The 19,749-nt window shown below is 56.3% G+C and overlaps 1 protein-coding gene across 9 annotated transcripts in view; it reads left to right on the top strand.

Moving 5' to 3' along the window:
- The window catches only part of KDM4B (lysine demethylase 4B), a 134,559-nt gene extending 115,534 nt beyond the window's left edge, over positions 1 to 19,025 (top strand). For 3 of the 9 annotated variants that reach the window (XM_059697078.1, XM_059697074.1, XM_059697075.1), the window contains 11 exons: positions 2,613 to 3,055; positions 3,296 to 3,416; positions 4,769 to 4,947; positions 7,264 to 7,528; positions 9,061 to 9,137; positions 9,447 to 9,502; positions 9,750 to 9,858; positions 13,722 to 14,153; positions 14,614 to 14,733; positions 15,635 to 15,727; positions 16,930 to 19,025. In XM_059697078.1, coding sequence (XP_059553061.1) covers positions 2,613 to 3,055; positions 3,296 to 3,416; positions 4,769 to 4,947; positions 7,264 to 7,528; positions 9,061 to 9,137; positions 9,447 to 9,502; positions 9,750 to 9,858; positions 13,722 to 14,153; positions 14,614 to 14,733; positions 15,635 to 15,727; positions 16,930 to 17,106 — 2,072 coding nt within the window. In that variant the 3' untranslated portion in view covers positions 17,107 to 19,025. Of the gene's footprint in view, positions 1 to 2,612; positions 3,056 to 3,295; positions 3,417 to 4,768; positions 4,948 to 7,263; positions 7,529 to 9,060; positions 9,138 to 9,446; positions 9,503 to 9,749; positions 9,859 to 13,721; positions 14,154 to 14,576; positions 14,734 to 15,634; positions 15,728 to 16,929 lie in introns of those variants that run through there. The other 6 variants (XM_059697085.1, XM_059697079.1, XM_059697077.1 and 3 more) reach the window with 5 other exon arrangements.
- The last annotated feature ends 724 nt before the right edge of the window (positions 19,026 to 19,749 follow it).

Raw genomic sequence — 19,749 nt, 5'->3', positions numbered from 1 at the left:
TATGGGAGGGGGGCGGGGACCCTGCATTCTGCCCACCTGTGTCCTGAATCCCAGGAGGTGGGTGACCCTACCTGCTGGGGAGGGACTGGCTGGGATCCTAAGCCTCCCTTTTTTCCCCTTGACCCTAAGCCCTTTTTTTTCCTATTAATCCTCACCCGAGGATAATTTTTCCATTGATTTTTAGAGAGAATAGAAGGGAGGGGAGAGAGAAACATTGATGTGAGAGACACATCAATTGGTTGCCTCCAGGATGCACCCTGACTGGGGTTGGGGATCAAATTTGCAACCCAGTTATATGCCTTTGGGAATTGAGCCCATGACCCCTCAGTGCGGGGCTGATGCTCTAACCACTTAGCATACCAGCCAGAGTGACTTTAAGCCCTTTTAATGTGACATTTCTGCTCCATTTTGAGGCTTCCTCAGGCCCCAGCAGGTGGGGAGCTTGCTGAGGTCTGGCAGTGTGGCCTCTGATGGGGTATGAGGTGGGAGGGGAGTCCTGTGGTAACAGAGCCCTGAGCCCCAGGTATCCTTCCTGACCTTGGGCTTGTCCCCTTAAGGGCCCTCTGTGTGTTTGTCTCCCTTGGCTTCCCAGAGCCTAGAGACATGAGGGAAAGGCCGGAACTTGTACCTTTTTGACAGTAGAGTCTCCAGAGTGGAGAGTAAATTGGACCCACTGTCCTCAGGATGACAGACCTGTGCGATTTCCATTCAGTGTTTGGACTATGAGGGAGGAAGAAATACTGAATTTCCTTAGAGAACAAAGCATTTATCTGAAAGTGCCTTTTACACAAATAGGATAGCGGCTCTAGGGCCAGCCTCTGTGCTGGTTCTGTAAATTAGCCCCAACACCACACTGGCCACTGATCTCCCAGGCCCCTGGTCACCTCCCGGTCACCACCTGGTCACCTCCCGGGGCCATGGTGCTGTTACCAGGCGTTACTGAGCAATGCTCCACCTCTCCCTCCCTCCACGTCCCTGGATGGGGACGGGGCCTTTGTTGTAGGGAGCCGTCCACTACTGGAGGGGGGAGGTCTATTATTTGCTTTCCTTGGCAGATAGCTTGACCAGACTCATGAGGGTCTCGCGGAAGGGGGCCAAGGCTCCCCTTGGTGGGGCAAAGGCGAGGGAAGAATCCTTGGTGCCTCCAGAAGACTCAGGACCAGAAGGCAGGGGCCAGGGTGGGGGTGAGCATTCCCTGTCTTCTGGCTGAGGGAGCCTCTCTTGAAAGACGCAGGTTATGCTTGCCAAGGACACCATGGGCTGTCCCAGCAGCCAGTGCAGGGCTGCAGCTGCAGACGCGGGAGGATGGGAGCAGGGAGTGGAGAAGGGGAGGGGGAGGGGGACTGGGGCACGTCCTCATGGTTCCAGAGGCCTGGTTCCAAGCTCTTCAGCCCCCTGATTGGGGGTGAGTGGGCGATTCGGCTCCTCTCAATGCCTTGGGCTGGGTGTCTGCTGGCAGGGAGGTTCCTTGCTTGTTCCTTCTTGGAGTCACAGTGCTGATCAGGGGTTAAGTGACAAGCCCTCACCCAAGGTCATTAGCACTTATTCCGTCATCTTTGGCTGAGGAACAGGGGTGACATATGGACGGGTTTTTATAGCAAGAGGTAAAAATGTGGATGCCGTGTTGCACACCAGAACTCATTATACTTCCTGTTGTCACTAGTTTCACATGGAGAGGGACAGATCCTTGCCCTCCATTTGTCCTTCTTTTCCCAGCCTGAGACTGTCGAGCACAGGTAACTCTGGGCCTCCGACCCTCATCCCGGGGTGTTCAGGAGCCCCTCCGTCGCAGGCAGCCAAAATAGTTGGTCCCCTGGTTCCAAGCCAGTGTTGCTCTTTATGTAGCATCCTAAACCCCTGGGGACCTGGGACACCCAGATGTTCTATGTGCCCATTCTCCAGACGGGGCAGGCAAGGCCTGAGGGCTCTAGAGCTCGCTGTGCTCCCAGCTCGCCCTGGTAGGTCATCGCCAGGCCTGTCATCCTTGAGAGGAGAGTCCCTGGGGCTGCCATGATTCTGCTGACCACACACCCATCCTGGCCCCCAATTAAAATGCCATGGGAGACACGCCTCATCTACTTCCCACCCCCGCCCTGTCCCCTGTCAGGAAATCCCCCAGCACCGGCCCCCAGGGGCGGAAGGGTGTTCTGGGCCCTCCAGGCCCATCTGCTCTTGGTTCCACTTAAGTGACTTCTCCTTTATGGTTTATTGTTTGAGTCTTTGCTTTTAAAAAATTCTACAAGTTGTGTGTTTTTACTGTAGAAATACACAAAACTCAGATATCCAAAAGGAAAACAAAACCTGCCTCTTCTACCCCACCCCTGGGGAAAGACACATGTCTTTCCTCTACCTCAAGCTAATTCCAGAAGGTGCTTTGAGCACGTACAGAACCCAGAGGTGAGGGCAGGGGTGGGGGCTCCCCCAAGACTAGGAAGTGGCTGGTTTCCTGCCACCTGGAAGCATAACTGGCAGTGTTTTTAACTTGTGTTCTTTTGGGGAAGTCCAGAGGGGTTTCTCCTCCCCTCCAGCCAGCTCCTGCCTGCGTCGGGGCTCCCACAAGGGTGCATGGCCACAGGCCTCAGCTGTGACCGGTCTTTCCTCTCTCCTCACAGAGGACAGGAGGGGCAAGCTGCGGCCAGCCAAGGCCAAGGGCGACCGGAAGAAGAAGAGCCCCCTGCACCCTCACCACCCACTCCTACCCGAGCTGCCCCCACCCCTGCCCCCCCAGTTCCCCGGTGAGGAGGTGCCAACGCCCCCACTGGAGCCCCCAGTGCTGACCCCCGGCCCTGAAGTCACTGAGGAGAGCCCCTTGCCACCGCCCCTCAATGTCATGCCCCCCGAGGCACCTGGCGAGGAGCTGGAGCCCAAGCCCCGCCCCATCATCCCCATGTTGTATGTGGTGCCCTGGGCCAGCCAAGCCACGTGTGAGAAGGGCCGAGTGTCCTGCCAGCAGGCGTCTGAGCACTTTCCCCAGAAGGGCCCCGCCTGGAAGGAGCAGCTAGCCCCCATGGAGCTGACGGAGCCTGAGGAGGACAGTGGAGCCGGCGAAGTGCAGGTAGGATGCCCTCCAGGCCCCCTGGGACTGAGGATCCTGCCTGTCCCTGTGCACTGGCCACAGCATCCCTGCTCATGAAATGGCCCCCATGGCTCACAGAGGCCTACAGCGTGTATGTGGTTTAGAAACCACAGTGGCTCTTGCCACCTCTTCCTGCTGGGGAAACTGAGGCACCACTGAGCTGAACCTGCTCCCGTCTCTGAGCTGTGACTCAAAGACACTTCCTGTCCTGTGTTTCAGGCTCAGTCAACGTTTTCCAAGTTGAAGATGGAGATCAAGAAGAGCCGGCGCCACCCTCTGGGCAAGCCGCCCACCCGTTCCCCTCTGTCAGTGGTCAAGCAAGAGGCATCCAGTGATGAGGGTGAGCGAGGTTGCTGTCCCCTGCCTGCTCGGGCCCCAGGCTGTGTGACTAGAGGAAAACTTTGAAACACCCCTCCCCAGGCAGACAGCTGTCATTAGAGACACCCAGGGCTTAGACCTATGGCTGGACATGGGGGTGTGGGGGGAGAGAGGTGGCACAGGCTGGGGAGCCACCAGTTGCAGCAGAAGTGACTCTTTCAGCCGCTGGTCTGTGGGAGCTGGATCTGGAGCCGCCAAGCCGTAGCGGCGGAGGCTTGGAGTTGAGACGCTTGTACTTAACACTTGGCTAGAGTCAGAGCTGCTATTTCTTGGGCAGAAACCCTGAGAAGCCAGTTTTTCATCTTCCGCTTTAGCCTTCCGCTTAAGAAGCATGTGGAATTTGAAAATCTTCTGGATGGCTTCTTTTATTCTGAATCTAATTTGAAGGCTAGGGCAGGGAGGGTTCTAGAAGCTCCATGGATCACAGCGCTGAGCTCCCAGGAGTGGAAGGGGTCTCGAGGAAGATGCCGCTGTGAAGGTTGGGGCCTCAGGATTGAGCACTGGCTTCCAGGGCAGGCTCCCAGGGGAGCGCTGAGTCTCAGGTGCTCAGGAAACCCAGCAATGAGACTTCGGGGGCAGGGGCTGGTAATGGCGGCCGAGAGGTGATGACAGGCAGGGCGGGGGAGGGGGGACGGAAGAGACCCGCTAATTAGTCACCTCCATCTTCCCTTAATACAGCGGTTCTCAGCCTGTGGGTCGCGACCCCTTTGGGGGTCGAATGACCCTTTCACAGGGGTCGCCTAAGACCATCGGAAAACATATATGTAATTACATATGGTTTTTGTGATTAATCACTATGCTTTAATTATGTTCAATTTGTGACAATGAAAATACATCCTGCATATCAGATATTTACATTACGATTCATAACAGTAGCAAAATTACAGTTATGAAGTAGCAACGAAAATAATTTTATGGTTGGGGGTCACCACAACATGAGGAACTGTATTAAAGGGTCGCGGCATTAGGAAGGTTGAGAACCACTGCCTTAATAGGACTTTCTGGTGACACCACCTCTCCCCCTCCTACCTGCTTCCCCTCCACAACTCTCAGCCACACTCTTTTGGCTCCTTTGAACTCAAGATCCTACCTGACCTGCCAAGGTTTGGCTCAGCCCATCTCCCACCCCCAGACAAGACCAGCCCCCTCCACCCCATCCTGGGTGGCTTGGTGGCCTCTGCAGAGAGACTCGGGGGCTGTGTAAGTGGGGAACATCACCAAGAATTCTCTGGGCAGTAAAGCACCCACCCTTCTAGGCAGGGAGTGAACCTCAGGCGAGGTTTAACTTTTTCTCCCCCACCCCCCTTACTCTAGAAGCCTTCCCTTTCTCCGGGGAGGAGGACATGAGTGACCCCGAGGCCTTGAGGTCCCTGCTGTCCCTGCAGTGGAAGAACAAGGCTGCCAGCTTCCAGGCTGAGAGGAAGTTCAACGCGGTGGCTGCCCTCACCGAGCCCTACTGCGCCATCTGCACCCTCTTTTACCCGTACAGCCAGGTGAGCGCATGGCCCCAGAGGGCCACACAGGGCACTGTCTGTTCCCCTCGGTGCCACCATTTGCTCTGCTGAACAGGAACTCTGGGGCGGGTGGTGGGAAAGGAGAACCCATTTGCTGCAGGAGCCACAGTGGGATCAGTTAGAGCCTGGAGGATGGAAATGGGACAGGTGGGGGTGGGACAGTCACAGGAAGAAGCCCGTGACAGTTCAGGGCGTGCGGGAGCCTCCCTTTGTGAGGGCTGTGGGGAAAGGGCCAGTTTCTGAGTTTTATCTAAAGGTGATTTTTCAATGGGAATAAAAATGGGGTGTCAGACTGAGGGGTGGGGTTACAGCATGGCCACTGTCCTTGGAAAGTTCCTCAACTTGGCCTGGGGTTGGCACCAGCTGGGGCCAGAGGGCATGGGTGGTGACCAGCCAAGTCCCAGAGGTGGGCTGGGGCCAGGGCAAAGACCCCCTGTGACCCAGCTGGGACACCAGAGCTATGAAGACCTGATGGCTCGCCCCTGAGCCAGGCACACAGCGTTCTGCACTTTCCAGACTGGGGCCCCCTCTGTCCCATGTTTCCCAAGTTGGGAGCCTGGCATCTCCCTGCACTCTGTTCTGTGCCATCAGCCTGCCCAGTTTCCCTCTTAACCTCTTATTTCAACCCCTTGTCCCCCTCCCCTGCCCTGACCATTGCCTGCTTTCCAGCCCTTTCCTCCCCCCACAGGGCCCCTGTCCTTCCTGTTAGCGCCTCACCATGGCCAGGACAGGCATTTGAGATGCTGCTCCATCCATGTACTCCCTGGCTGGAGACTCTGCCAGGCTCACCACAGCCTTCAGCCGGGCCACATGCCCTGTGGCCTTTGACAACTGCCCCCCTCCCCTCCCACAGCAACAGTGTGCTCTTTGATGTCCCCCAGGGTCTCCCACCCCCAACCCCCTGCCTTGCCAGTCAGATTTTTGTTCATTCTTTGAGTTCACTCATTTGCCACCTCTTCCAGGAAGCCTCCCCAGACCTGCTGTCCCCAGGCTGGCTTTGGAATGCCCCACCTTGGGCTCCCCACTCTGCTCTGCTCTTGCTCCTGCCTCTGTGTTGTTGACCCCTGGACTGTGAATCCCTGGAAGACAGAGCCAACTCTTGCTTGCTTTTCTGGGTCTTGTGTTCCTAGCCTAGTGCCTGGTGCTTTCTACACATTAGCTGAGCTGCCCCGGGGTCTATGCCCCGTGCCAAGGGCAGCGTGCCCGTCTCTAGAGCTGCCCAGACTCACTGTCTGTAAGCAGACTCAGCGTCTGGGGGAGGAAACAAGTGATATCCAGATGTCTCCTCCAGGCACATCCCCCTCAGTGCTGCTGGAAAGGCTGCTGGAGCCAGAGTGCTGGCACCTCCAACTTCAGATATGAATCTTCTTAATTCCAGCTGTTAAGCAAAGAGTTGTGGCTAACTTTAATCAGCCCGCAATGCCAGTGGGCTTGTGGGCCAACCGTTTCCAAAACCCAGGGCCCTCGCTCTAAGCAGGTGCCTGTTTGGAAAGAAGTCATTCGGGGCAGGTTAGAGGGGTGGGGAGAGACTGATGTGAGGCTCTGGTTTCAAAGCTAGTCCCCTAATCTGAGGTGCCACCATCCTCCTGACACCTGGCCTGTGAGGCCAAAGTTCTCCAGTGGAGCTCTTTCCTCCTGGGACAAGAGCAGGGGCAAATGCTCCTCTCACACCTTGGAGGGCCTGGGGAAGCTCTTTTGGGAGCCCCATGCCCTGTGATAGGCATGGGGGTGCTAGATCCCAGTGCCTTGGCAGGGTCATTTCACCACATGGGGAGATCTGGAGAACTCATTACAGCCATCATGGAGTACATATTGGAGGTGGGGGGACATCTACATAGGTACACAGATAACATGGCATCAGGTGACAATCTGGACCACAGAGACAGATAGCAGAGCAACGGGCTAGGGCTGCTAGTCACCTGGGCAGGGCAGGGTCCAGAACAGAGATCTGAGTGCTCCAGGCAGGGGAAACAGTGTGTGCAAAGGCCCTGGGGCAGGATGGCATGTGGGGTGTTGAAGGAAGAGCAGGGCCCATGTGGCTAGAGGAAGTGGGTAAGGGACTGTGAAGGCAAGAGGGTGAGGGCAGCAGGGTGGTGTCGGTGCTGCATCCAGATGTGACCCTAATGGAGGGTTTTCAGTGGGGGCAGAACAAGATCTGACTGTGTTTGGGAGAGCAGGTTGAGGGCTGGGAGGGTGGGAGGCAGGCTAGGGCTGTGTTTGGATATAGAAGCAGCTTGAGGAGTGGACCAAGGGAGGTGGCAAGGATGGCCCCGAAGCCTGGTTTAATTATGACAGGTGGCCCCATACTGGGCTCTCCACTGGAGGCACCCCCCTCTACAGTCCCTACAGATGGAGAAGGAGGCCTCACAGGCCTCTCTCGGGGAGGGCCCCTCCATACCACCTTCCACATGCGGCCAGAAGACGCGGCCGCTGATCCCTGAGATGTGCTTCACCTCCAGCGCCGAGAACACAGAGCCACTCCCCGCAAACTCCTACATCGGTGATGACGGGACCAGCTTGCTGATCGCCTGTGCCAAGTGCTGCCTGCAGGTCCATGCCAGTGAGTGGGGTCCCAGACGACAGGCAGCTGGGCTGAAGGAGGACTGTGGGGACTGCGGCATGCAGCCGTGCTCGCCCTTCTAGGATGGCCACCGTCTCAGCTGTGGAGCAAGAGTCCCTTCCCCTCGGCTGCTGTTACGGGGCTGTCACAGGCCCTGTGTCCTGGGGCGGGGTCCTGGCCTTCAGGGGAAGACTTCTTGCCCTTTCCCCTGGCCAAGGTGGGCCTGCTTGATCAGCCTCCTTCCAGCCAGTTCTGCTGAGCCTTGCCCTGCCCTCTGGGCCTGGGTGCCGCAGGAAGTGATTAGGTGCTTGTTAGGCAACATCATGATTCTAAACTCTGCTTTGGGGCCAGAGTTGATGGTAAGGATGTGACTCTAGAGAGGTCCGGGATCTGATATGTCTGGTGTCAGCAGCCACCCTCTCCCAGACCCTGAAGCATAGCCCAAGGAGACAGGAGAATGGACCTCTGCCCCCTTCAGGCATCAGGGCAGGGAATGGGAGGCTGAGATCTCAGGAAGGAAGAGAGCCTTCTGGGACCATGTAATTTCCCGTCCTACAGAGGAGAGCAGCCAGAGGTCTCTGTCCCTCGTCTGTCCCTCCTCTGTCCCTCCTCTGTCCCAGCAGAGGCTGCCTGGGGTCATTCTGTCTCCTGTCTGGCAGCCTGTTGGCTCAGTGAGATGCTCTCCAGGGCAGGCTCCCAGGGACCACTCTAGGCCTGTGGTTGGGTTCTCAGGGGAAGAGGCACCTCACTCACTGACCTTAGGAGGCAGAAGGCTTAGCACAGGTGTGCTCCTTGAGACCTGGTTCTGGAGGGAAGTGAGCCCCTACTTCCTCCAGGAGCCAGGCCCCCCAGGCACTGACCTTGGCTGAATGCCTTGAGACAGCACAAAGGGGTCCAGTGTAGGCTCTTGGGCACTTGTTGTCCTTTGGGGTCTCCTCTAGGGAACCCTTAGCACCTGGCTGCTGCCCACTGCAGCCAGCCAAGCCCATTTGGTGGGCGACCAGCCCTGAAGGCTGAGGGCCCTGCAGTGCTGCTGGGCAGTGACCCAAGGGTGACGCAGAGCCCCTTGTTCTTGGCAGCACCGTCTGTTTGCCTCCTCCTCTGTGCCCTCTCCCTGTTTCTGAACCATGACCACGTTCCAAAGCAAATCACCTTGGTGACTCAGAACCTCTGACTTGAGTTTTAGAAATAGCTGTTCGCCTGAGCACTGGGCCGGCCCACCCAGCCCAGCCCATCCTAACTCGTGTCCAGGCTGACTTTGCATGTTATACAACTTCTTGGTCACTTTCCCAGGGTCTCAACTCAGCAAAGCTTAGGGAGGAGGGGGTGGGGGGCAGTGACAGGGCCCTGCTCCCCTTCCCAGCATCTGTTTCCAGACCCTTCTCCTGCCCTGTGTGCCGTGGCTGGGACTGAGGTAGAGGAGGTGGGAGCAGTTCCCCCAGAGCCGAGGCTGGGTTCCAGGAGGCCCCGAGCTTCGCGTGCAGCTGCAGTGACAGGTGCACCTGGCTCAGCCGTCCTCCGCTGCCTTCCAGGTTGCTACGGCATCCGCCCGGAGCTGGTCAATGAAGGCTGGACGTGTTCCCGGTGCACGGCCCACGCCTGGACTGCGGTAACTCACCCCTGCAGCTGGGGTGGTACTCTGAGAGCTGTCCAGCCCCATGGGGGAGCCAGGCCTGGGCCCTGGGCTTGCCCGATCCCGCAAAGTGACCCTGGGCTGGCGACCTCACCTCCAAGGGCCTTGGTTTCTTCACCTTGGCAGTGAGGGGGTGGAGCCCGACGCACTCCTGGCCCCTCCCTTTGGTGACTGCTAGCTTGAAATGTAAGGACTGGGGGACGGGGGATGGACCAGGCCTCAGAGCAGCATGGGGGCAGCCCTCCCTTGTGCCCCCCTCACCAGGGGCTTGTCTGTTCCCTGCAGGAGTGCTGCCTGTGCAACCTCCGGGGAGGAGCTTTGCAGATGACAACAGACAAGAGGTGGGTAGAAGGGGTGCTGCTTCTCCTGGGTGTGTGCCTCTAGAGGTGTCGGTTCCTCCTCAGGGCCTCGAGTTGGGGTGGGGGATTAGGAGGAGCAAATAATCACTCAGATTAGATTATCCCTTAAATTCTGGTAAGCCCTGACCGGCCAGCAACAGCACTGTGGATAGGGGCAGTGCCAATAGAGTGAGATAGCAAGGGGCAGGGAGGGGGCAGGGGGCACCCATGACCTCTGATGCCCCCCCAGATGGGTCCACGTGATCTGCGCCATCGCAGTCCCTGAAGTTCGGTTTCTGAACGTGATGGAGCGCCATCCTGTGGACATCAGCGCCATCCCTGAGCAGCGGTGGAAGCTGGTAGGACCCCTGGATCTTGTCCTGTAATTTTCTTGCTACCTAACTAGCCCCTCTTTTTTTTTTTTTTTTTTTTTTTTTTTTATTGTGGTAAAAACACTTAGCATGAGATCTCCCTTCTGAATAAAATTTTAGTGCACGGTACAGTATTGCTAGCTATAGGCACAATGTCGTGTGGCAGAGCTCTGGGATATATGCAGCGCGTGTAACTGAAACTCATACCCATTGATGAGCAACATCCCTCTCCTGGCACCCACCCCTCCCGCCACTGCTTCTCTGAGTCTGACTGTTATGTGCACCTCCTTTCAGTGGAATCCTGCAGCATTTGGCCGCTGCCTCTGGTTTCTCTCGCTGAACATAATGTTCTTACGGTCCCTCCATGTTGTCACAAATGGCAGTATTTTTTTTATCATGGCTGAATAATATTCCACTGTGTGAATGGATCACATTTCTCTATGTATTCATCTATCAGTGGGCACCTAGGTTGTTACCATGTCTTGGCTATGGTGAATAATGCTACAGGGAACACAGGGGTGTATACAGGGTGGGGCAAAAATAGGCTTACAATTATTCATATGGCATATAATATCCTATATAATAAAAGGGTAATATGCAAATAGACCGAATGGCAGAACAACCGAACAATCAAAGTGTAATATGTTAATGATATGCTAAGGCTGCTTAACTGCTCGCTATGATGTGTGCTGACCACAGGAGGGTCCCTCAGCCTAGCCTGTGCCCTCCCCGCAATCCGAGACCCCTTGGGGGATGTCGGAGAGCCTGTTTCAGCCCAATCCCTCAGACCACTCCCCTTGGAAGGGACTGATTGGGCGCAAGCCCGTGGCAGGCACAGTGGGGCTGGGATGAGCAGGAGCAGCAGGTAGGAGCTGCAGGCAGCGTTGGACTGTGGGTTTTGGCCTGATCCCTGCAGGCCACCCAGAGAGACCCCACCTGTGCACGAATTTGTGCACTGGGCCTCTAGTAATAAATAATACTACAAGACTAAACTGTTTTGCATATTCACAAGTGTAAAACTACTTTGCCCCACTCTGTATATTTATCTCTTCAGTATCCTGTTTTCATTTCTTCTATATATGCCCAGAAATAAAAATTGCTGGGTCATATGTCCGCTGTTTTTAATTTTTTTGAGGAATCTCCATACTGATTTCCATAGTGGCTGTACCAGTTTACATCCCCACCAACAGTGCATGAGGATTCCCTTTTCTCCACATCCTCACCTACACTTAGTTCTTGTCTTCTTGATGCCTGTGATGATAGCTCCTGGTGGTTTTGATTTCCCTGATGATCAGTGGTTCTGAGCACCTTTTCATGTACTTCTTGGCCACCTGTACGTCTTCTTTAGAAAAATGTCTATTTAGGTTCTTCACTCATTTTTAAATCAGGTTGTGTGTTTGCTGTTGAGTTGTTGGAGTTCATAACTGACCTCTCTTGGTTTACGTCGCGCTTCCCCTCTAAGGAGCATGTGGCCATCCTCGGTGAACCTCTGGGGCAGTAGGCAGTGTGGGCAGAGGGTGACTGTTAGCATGCACTGGGTTCCATTCCTGGCTCGGTTGCCAGCCAGCTGTGTGACTCCAAACACACTCCTTGACCTTTCTGTGCTCTGCCTTCCCCTCTGTATCATCTTCATGGTGCACATTGGCGGGGCCTGACAGCAAAGCCCTGATTATGCTGTCTGAGCACCTGTGCCTGCTCTCAGGTTTATCGTTACTGTGAGTGTGTGGCAGCCATGCTGGGGATGTGTCCCACGCAGGGATGTGGGGTGGCAGTTCTGATGGGGACTGTCATGTGGCACCCGGGAGCTGGAACTTTGGCTGGGGCATCCGGAGCATACATGGCTGTCTTTTCTTCCCGTTTTATTTCCCAGCTTTTCCTCCCATTTTATTCCCTGGGCAGTCCTGGGTTTTGATGTGCCTTCAGAGGGCAGAAGGTAGAGAACGTGGGCTGTGGGCAGTGGGCCTGGTGGGGAGTCCTGTGGGAAGGAACAGGGACACCCACCTCGAGCCCACAGGTGCTGGGCCACGAGGCAGAGCTGAGTGGGCACCAGCGGGAGCCTGTGGGGGTCGGGAACCTCAGGCATGGAGTGCTGGATGCAGACGGGCAATCAGGAGGAGGCTGGTGGCCTGCAGGTGATTACGGGCATAAAAGCTTCATCATTCAGGTGGAGTGATGGTGCGGTGCACAGCCCGTAATCCATCCTCCCCCAGACGCTTTATGGAGCATCTGACATTTCCAGCTTGCAGCCTCTTCATTACCAGCACTTGTAACGATGAATTAAAAATCCTTTTACACGAGGCTGGCTTGTACTGCTTAATGGAGCTGCGCAAGGAAGCCAGTGGTTAACTCCTGCTTGCCCAGCCGCCCGCCCATCTTCCTGCGCCATACAGGCCACATGTTGGGGAACAGGCACTCCAGGTCTTTGTCCATCAGTCTATCCCCAGTCTTCCCTGGCCACCGTCTCTGTGCCTGGGGGGTTCTGGTGAGCAGGGGCTGGCCCTGTCTGTCCAGTGGCCTGAGCCATGCGCTCATCCCCTCACCAGGCGGGGATGGGTGCTGGAAAAACCTAGACACTGGACCCACCCCATGCTCAGCTCCTGACAGATGGCGTGGTGGGGGCCTGGCCCACATTCTTCATGATGCAGAAGCTCAGGATAATGAGCTGCCACCCACTGGGCGGGGGATGATTGTGTTTTGAGTCAGGCTAGGCCGATGGTTTCTCCTGGGCCTCGGTGGAGCAGGTGACACGTGCAAGATCTGGAGCCCTGCCGGCTCCTCCGGGATCTCAGGCGCTGTGCTCCCCTCTGCTCTGCGGAGGCCCCAGACCGAGGGCTAATGCCGCCAGGGGTATGTTGTATGTCAGCACCGTCCCAAGGCCGGCGGGAGGATTTGATATTGACAGTTTAATAATGAGATCTCATTGCCATCGATCGGTGTGGCAGCTCCTGCGGCGCCCTTGGCCGCCGTGCTTATCTGGCTTTTGAACATGGTTTACAGCGTGATAAAGGCTGCTTATTAAATGCTCAGAGTGACAGGCACCAGCGGGCGGGCTGACTGCTGAGCCACGGCGTGGGGGTGTCCAGGGTGCTGACGCCACAGGAGCAGGTCACTCCAGGCAGGGGCATTCCCACCACAGGACCGCCACCGGGTGCACGCTCTCACGCAGACCCTCCTCCTTTTGAAGGAAGCTATTCTGCAGTGCTTTTTATTCAGAATTAAGATAGAATTCACTATTGTAAAGGGAGCCATTCAGTAGTAGCTTTTAATACATTGACAGAGTTGTATAAGCATCATCTCTAATTCCAGAGCATTCTATGATCCTCAAAAGAGCCCCCCAGGCCCCCTGCTCTTGGCAGTCCACTTCCTATCTCTGGATGTGCCTGCCTGGACATTTCACATGAATGGCAGACACACTGTGTGGCCTGTGGTGTCTGGCTTCTCCCACTAAGCATGGTGTGTTCAGGCCCACCACGTTGTAGTGAGTGTCAGCGCCTCATGCTTATTGTTGGCTGAGTGTGTTCCGCCGTGTGGCTGAGTGGTGCCTGCTGCAGGCACCTCTGCAGAGGGGCCGGTGTGGGGGGGTCCTGGGAGTGCTCCTGTGGGTGGGAGGGAGCCACAGGCCAGTTGGTTTGAGGGGCTATCCACTGTGGTGAGGGACTCTCTGCCCCTTGCTCATCGGACTCCCTGGGCTTTTCCCAGGTGACTCTAGCCAAGGCCAGGCTGCCAGGGCCCCTGCCTCCCAGCCCTGGGCCTTGGGGGTCACTCCTAGGAAACAGTCCTGGAAGCTCAGTGGGGGGGCTCCCAGCACCAGGTGCCGGCAAGAGCCCCATTTCCTCTCCATGTCACCCCAGAAATGCGTGTACTGCCGGAAGCGGATGAAGAAGGTGTCTGGGGCCTGTATCCAGTGCTCCTGCGAGCACTGCTCCACTTCCTTCCACGTGACCTGCGCCCACGCCGCAGGGGTCCTCATGGAGCCAGATGACTGGCCCTACGTCGTCTCCATCACCTGCTTCAAGCACAAGTCGGGCAGCCACAACGTGAGTGCCCGGCCCTTCCGCCCCCTCCCATTGCCCACCCACAGCCCGAGCGCTGACGCGGCCCTCTCCCCTCCGCCCCAGGTCCAGTTCCTGAGAGCTGTGTCCTTAGGCCAGGTGGTCATCACCAAGAACCGCAATGGGCTTTACTACCGGTGCCGTGTTATCGGCTCCACCACGCAGACCTTCTATGAAGTGAACTTTGATGACGGGTCCTACAGTGACAACCTGTACCCGGAGAGCATCACTGTGAGCTGTGGGCGGGCACAGGGTGGGCAGGGGCTGCTGTTAAGAAGTCAGGAGTGGCCCCAATCCCTCAAAGGAGTCACCTGTGTCCAGGGTCACCTATGACTCCACTGAACAGGTCTAGGCCATAGGCTTAGCGGGGAACAGAGCAGAAAGCATTGTCGGTCTGGATGAGCCTACAGCAAGGGTGGCCCCCCAGGGTGGGCACTGCATCTCCCCCACCTCCCACCCCTGCCCAGCACCCGATCCTGTATGCTCAGAGAGCGCCACTGGCTTCCACAGGCAGTAGAGCATGGGGAGGATCTAACCCCACAGAGCCCACAGGTGGGTGCCGGTGCCCAGGGACCCACCGTCTCACCTCCTGCCACCTTCTTGCTTCTTTTTTTGTTTTGTTTAAAGTTTTACATATGTCTCCTTTTCCCCCAGTTGACTCCCTACACACACACATTCTTGCTTCTAACAGAGTCGAGACTGTGTCCGGCTGGGACCCCCACCCGAAGGGGAGTTTGTTGAACTCCGGTGGACTGATGGAAACATCTACAAGGCCAAGTTCATTTCCTCTGTGACCAGTCACATCTATCAGGTGAGCAGGGTGCTGTCTTTCAGGTATAGGAGGCAGGGGACCCGCAGGCTTGGGTGGGGCCCTTGAGTGTGCTGTTGGGGACTGCACATCTTTGCCCACTTAACCTAGAAAGTTAGGGCTTGTTATATTTTTAAGCTGGAAGGGGCCTCAAATTGTTTAATATTTCCCCCTTACAGATGTTTTCTCAATTTTTTGTGTGGGAAGACATAGATAACATAAAATGTACTGTTTAACCATTTTTAAGCAGACAGCTCAGTGTCCCTGATTTTTTTTTTTTTTAAATGAAGACGGATGGTGGTTCCTTCCCATGATTGTGGAAGGAAAATTATTTACAAGCATGGAACCCTAGAAGAAAAACCACCCGTGTCCCAGCACCACAGACAATGACTGCGAATTCTTTGCTGTTTTGCTTTCTCTTACCAGAGAAAACAAAAACAGTCTGGACCCTTCATCACTTTGGGAAAAAAAGAAAAAAGAAAAAATATATATATATATCGATTGATTGATTGATTTCAGAGAGGAAGAGAGAGGGGGAGAGAGAGAGAAACATCAATGATGAGACAGAATCATTGATTGGCTGGTTGCCTTCTACACGTCCCACACAGGGGATGGAGCCCGCAACCCGGTCATGTGCCCTAACTGTGAATGGAACCATGACCTCCTGGTTTATAGGTCAATGCTCAACCACTGACCCATGCTGGCTGGGCAAGCCTCCATCATTCTTAATCACATCCCTTTCCTCTTGTTGCCCTTACTTGATGAGTGGGGACATGAGTGGGCCGGTGGGGATGCCCTGACCAGCACCCTGCTTGGCAGTTGAGCAGCAGTGGCCTGGGTGGTGGGACCTTGGGAGTCAGTCATGGGTGCTGGGCACCAGCCTGAGAACTGTGCCCCCGGACAGGTGGAGTTTGAGGACGGGTCCCAGCTGACAGTGAAGCGCGGCGACATCTTCACCCTGGATGAGGAGCTGCCCAAGAGGGTCCGGTCACGGCTGGTAAGTGGCTGCACAAGGTGGGCTGCCCTCAGAAGCCCTCGGGAGTCATGGGATGTGGCCTTGACCTCCCTGCCGTGGCCTTTGCTCCCCTGGGGGACAGCTCCCAGGAGTGAGCATGGTCTGGCAGGTGGGAGCACGTTGGAGGGCCCTTCCCAGTAACAGTGCAGGGAGGAGGAGATGAACCTGCATCAGGCAGGCGCCTGGTGACACGTCCTGCACGTGGAGCAGCTGCTGCCTGCACACACAATCTGAACTCCAAGGTTGGCGGTGCAGAAAGAGACACTTTCTAAAGCTCATCCCTTTCAAAGGGAACAGTGAGCCCGGGAGGTGGGAAGCGATGGGCCTCTTCTCCCCGCCCGTCACTGTTCCCTTTCTTTTGTGTTTAATCCAAAGGCCAGGTTTTGAGGAGCAGGCAGCTGCGGCTGGGGGTGATTGAGCTCAAAGTAAGAGCTCGGGGGGGACGACGGGGGGTTTGCACAGCTGACCTCAGACACCAGGTTCCCTTGGGGAATGGACTGGAGCTGCCAGACAGATGAGTAGCCTCACCCCCCTCACTCCTCATGGCCCGGCCACCCCCTTTCTAGAGCCAGTGATGGAGGTGTTGGATCCCCTCCGGGCCCACCTGCTGGGAGGTTCACGCACAGGATTGGGGGTTTACACAGAGACAGGAGCACTGAGAAGGAGAAGCCATCCCAGGGACCAACTGTCCCTCTCGGAGGGTATTAGGTGAGGGTCAGTGGCCTTCGGCCCCCACAGGGCAGGCCCCAGTGGAGCCCTTGTTTCAGCCTGTCCTGGCTGCTATAACAGACCAGGGACTGGGCAGCCTAAACCACAGACATTGCTTCCCAAAGTCCTGGAAGCGGGATGCCCAAGATCAAGGTGCTGGAAGATCTGGTGTCTGGTGAGACCCACTTCCTAGTTCACAGCCAGCCCCCTTCTGGGGTCCTTATGTGTGTGTGTTGCCGGGGGGGGGAGGGGGGGGAGCACTTGAGCCGCACAGCGGGTGCTCTGGGGTCCTTTCTGTAAGGGTTCTAATCCCACTCAAAGGGTCTCACCATCGTGGCCTAATGCCTTCCCAAAGGCCCCACCCCTGATACCATCACACTGGTGGATAGAGCTTCAACACAGTAATTTGGGGACATAAACCTTCAGTCCATGACACCCCCTTCTGCACTAACTCCTGTGCTGTCTGGTCCCCACAGTCAGTCAGCACCGGGGCGCCGCAGGAAAGCGCCTTCCCTGGAGAGGAGGTGAAGGCCGCCAAGCGCCCGCGAGTGGGCACTGCGCGTGCTGCCGAGGACTCGGGGCGGAACCCAGACTACCTGGCCTTCATGGAGAGCCTTCTGCAGGCCCAGTGCCGGCCCAGAGCCCCCTTCTAGGACAGCCAGCCAGCGCCCAGCCACCCCTCGGCCCAGCAAAGCAGGCGGCAGCGGCCCGGGCATTTGCTTGCTGTGAATTCCTGTCCTCGCCTCCCCGCCCCGAGAGGCTACCTCCATGCTCTGCGGGGACAGGAGCAAGCAGGATGCTGCAGGGCCCAGACTCAGGGAGTGGGGCCACGCCGGCTCTGGGGGCATCGGCTGGGGCTCGCGCCACCCCTACTACTCAGATTCGTAAACCACGTAAGCTCTTCTTCTCGAAAAGGTGCTACTGCGTTGCCTGCCTCCTGAGCAGCCTTTGAGATTGTGACTCCTGTACATAAATCTCCTTTGTGAGGCTCTTTCTATAAATACTTATTGTTTAAAAAACTCAAGAAAAAAGGAAAACAAAGAAGAGGAAAAAAGTCCCTAAAGTTGTTTTGTAGATTTGTGGCTTTAAAAACAAAACAAAAAATATTCTTTTTATTAGAACCAAGACTTGCTGAGGGAGACAAAAGCATCTCATTTTTTTTGTTTGTTGTTATTTTAAGATCTTACTCCTCTGTAAGCAGGCAGGGAAGTGCGGTGAGGCCTGGAGGGGGGATGACACCCAACGACAGGCCATGCCCTGTCATTCTGCTCTCTCCCTGACTTTGTGAAGGTCTGTCTGCGCAGCTGGCCACAGTGCCAGCCCCTCTCTGGCCAGGCAGGAGGAGGGACAGGAGGAGGTTGGAGGACCTTTTAGTGGCCAAGTGCTGGCCACGGTGTCTAGGAGCCTCCCTCCTGTCTGAGCACCTTTGCAAATAAACAATCTCTTCTGGTTTGTTCCATCTTTTGCTTCTTCCCCCGTGAGAACCATTCCACAGTGAGGCCTGCAGTATGCGAGGGGGCTCTGTGCAGACTGAATGCCCCTGGTGCCACCCAGGAGTCCCTCAGCCTGCTCAGGGGAGGGAGCCCCAGTGTGGGTGGCCTGCAGCGGAGCAGATGGGCGCCCGGCTTCCGGGGAGGGAGGACACGGAGCCGAATCAGGCCTCCAGGTGGCCCAAGTCCAGCCTGTGTCCCCAGGCTCCTGGTGCCCCTGCTTTGGCCGAAGCACTACATGGGGAAGGGGCATGGGGAGGGCTTCCTGGGACCCCGAGGGGCTGGCAGCATCCTCTGTCCTTTCTGTGACCCGTGTGTCTGGGAGAGTGAGCAAGAGAGGGAGAGGGCATCGCTGCTTTCAGCGTGAAGGAATCTGCCCCTGACGAGTGGTGGGTGGACTTAGGAGAGAGAAACACTTTCCCGCGAGCTCGGGAAGGGCTCCGTGCTCTCCATCCCTGCCGTGCCCTCTCCCTGCAGGACTGACAGCGTCATTTACGTGTATACATTTTTTTTAATTAAAAAAAAAAAGTGTTCTAATGCTTACCAGGCCAGAGAAAACTATTTAAGGAAAATGGAGAGTATGTAAATGAGCCAAGAACCTTTCATTCCCTTGGTGGGGGGAGGAGGGCAGTTGTCCGTGTGGGCGGGGGCGGGAGGGACTGAGGGGAGTCAGCCGAGATGTGGGGGTCTCCCTCTGCATGCAGCAGCCCCGCCTGGTGGCGCCATCTCTGTATTCATATGTAGTTTGAAAATGCTATTTATATTGTAAAGAAAATAAAAAGAAGCAGGCAGACACTCTGTGGCCCATGGGGTCCTGGGGGTCTGAGGGAGAGCCAGCCCCGTGGCGGGGTCTCTGGGTCGCGCCCCTGTCATGGGTTCCGGGATGACTTGTGCAGACAGGTCACCGCACAGCAAAGAGAAACACATTTCTCCACAAAGATATATGTCTATGTGCAAAAACAGAAACCCCACCCACCCTCATTTTTTTCCGACCCAGGATTAAGGATGTGCTGTATTTTTTGCCTAATTTCCCTGCCTCTAGGTCCATAATGAATTAAAGGCTCATGAGCACTGCGATTACAGGTCCATGTCGTTGGTGTGTCTTCATTTCTGAGTGGTGCCTGGGCGACAGGAAGGCGGTCTCCCCAGTGGCCTGGCCCCTCAGCTTGCAGCCCCCAGGAAGGAGGGCTCCCCACGCTGATGTCCACAGCTTGTATCTGCACACATTCCTCTCCCAAGGCTTTCTGGCCCCTCAGGCAGGTGGCTGAGGTGGCTGTGGCAGTGGGCCCCCTCTGGGGCCAGTCAAGCAGCACCCTCTGGCTTTGACCCCTCTCTTGTTTGGAGAAGATGGCTGCCCTCTCCTACTGCCTTCTCAGCCTCTGCCCCGTTCCCGTGACACCTGAGTGGTGGGCGTCTATTGGGCATGAAAGACAGCAGGTCTCCTGGCCCTGTGGTGAGTCTGGGCCCCTGGCATTCATGAACATGTCACTCCTCTCACAAGTACTGGGAAACAGCACCAGCACAGCAGGTCCGATCCCGGCCCTCAAGCTGAAACCAGTGAGAGAGGCAGACAGTAAGCAAAATGTATGGGATGTCAGCTGTGCTGTAAAGAGCAAAGGGGGACATGGTAGGATGTGCTGTTACTAGTGTCATATTTTTACACACGAGTCCTGAAGGAGATGAGAAAGTGAGCCATGGGGACAGCCCATGCAAAGGTCCTGGGGCAGGACTGCCTGACATGTTGGAAAAGCAGCCAGGACGCCTATGTGGCTGGAGCAGAGTGAGCGAGGGTGGCGGGGGGAGGGG

Source organism: Myotis daubentonii, chromosome 5 (genome assembly GCF_963259705.1).
Source record: "Myotis daubentonii chromosome 5, mMyoDau2.1, whole genome shotgun sequence".
Taxonomy (NCBI): domain Eukaryota; kingdom Metazoa; phylum Chordata; class Mammalia; order Chiroptera; family Vespertilionidae; genus Myotis; species Myotis daubentonii.
The sequence above is the reverse complement of the archived record's forward strand: the minus strand, read 5'-3'. Positions and strand labels throughout refer to the sequence as shown.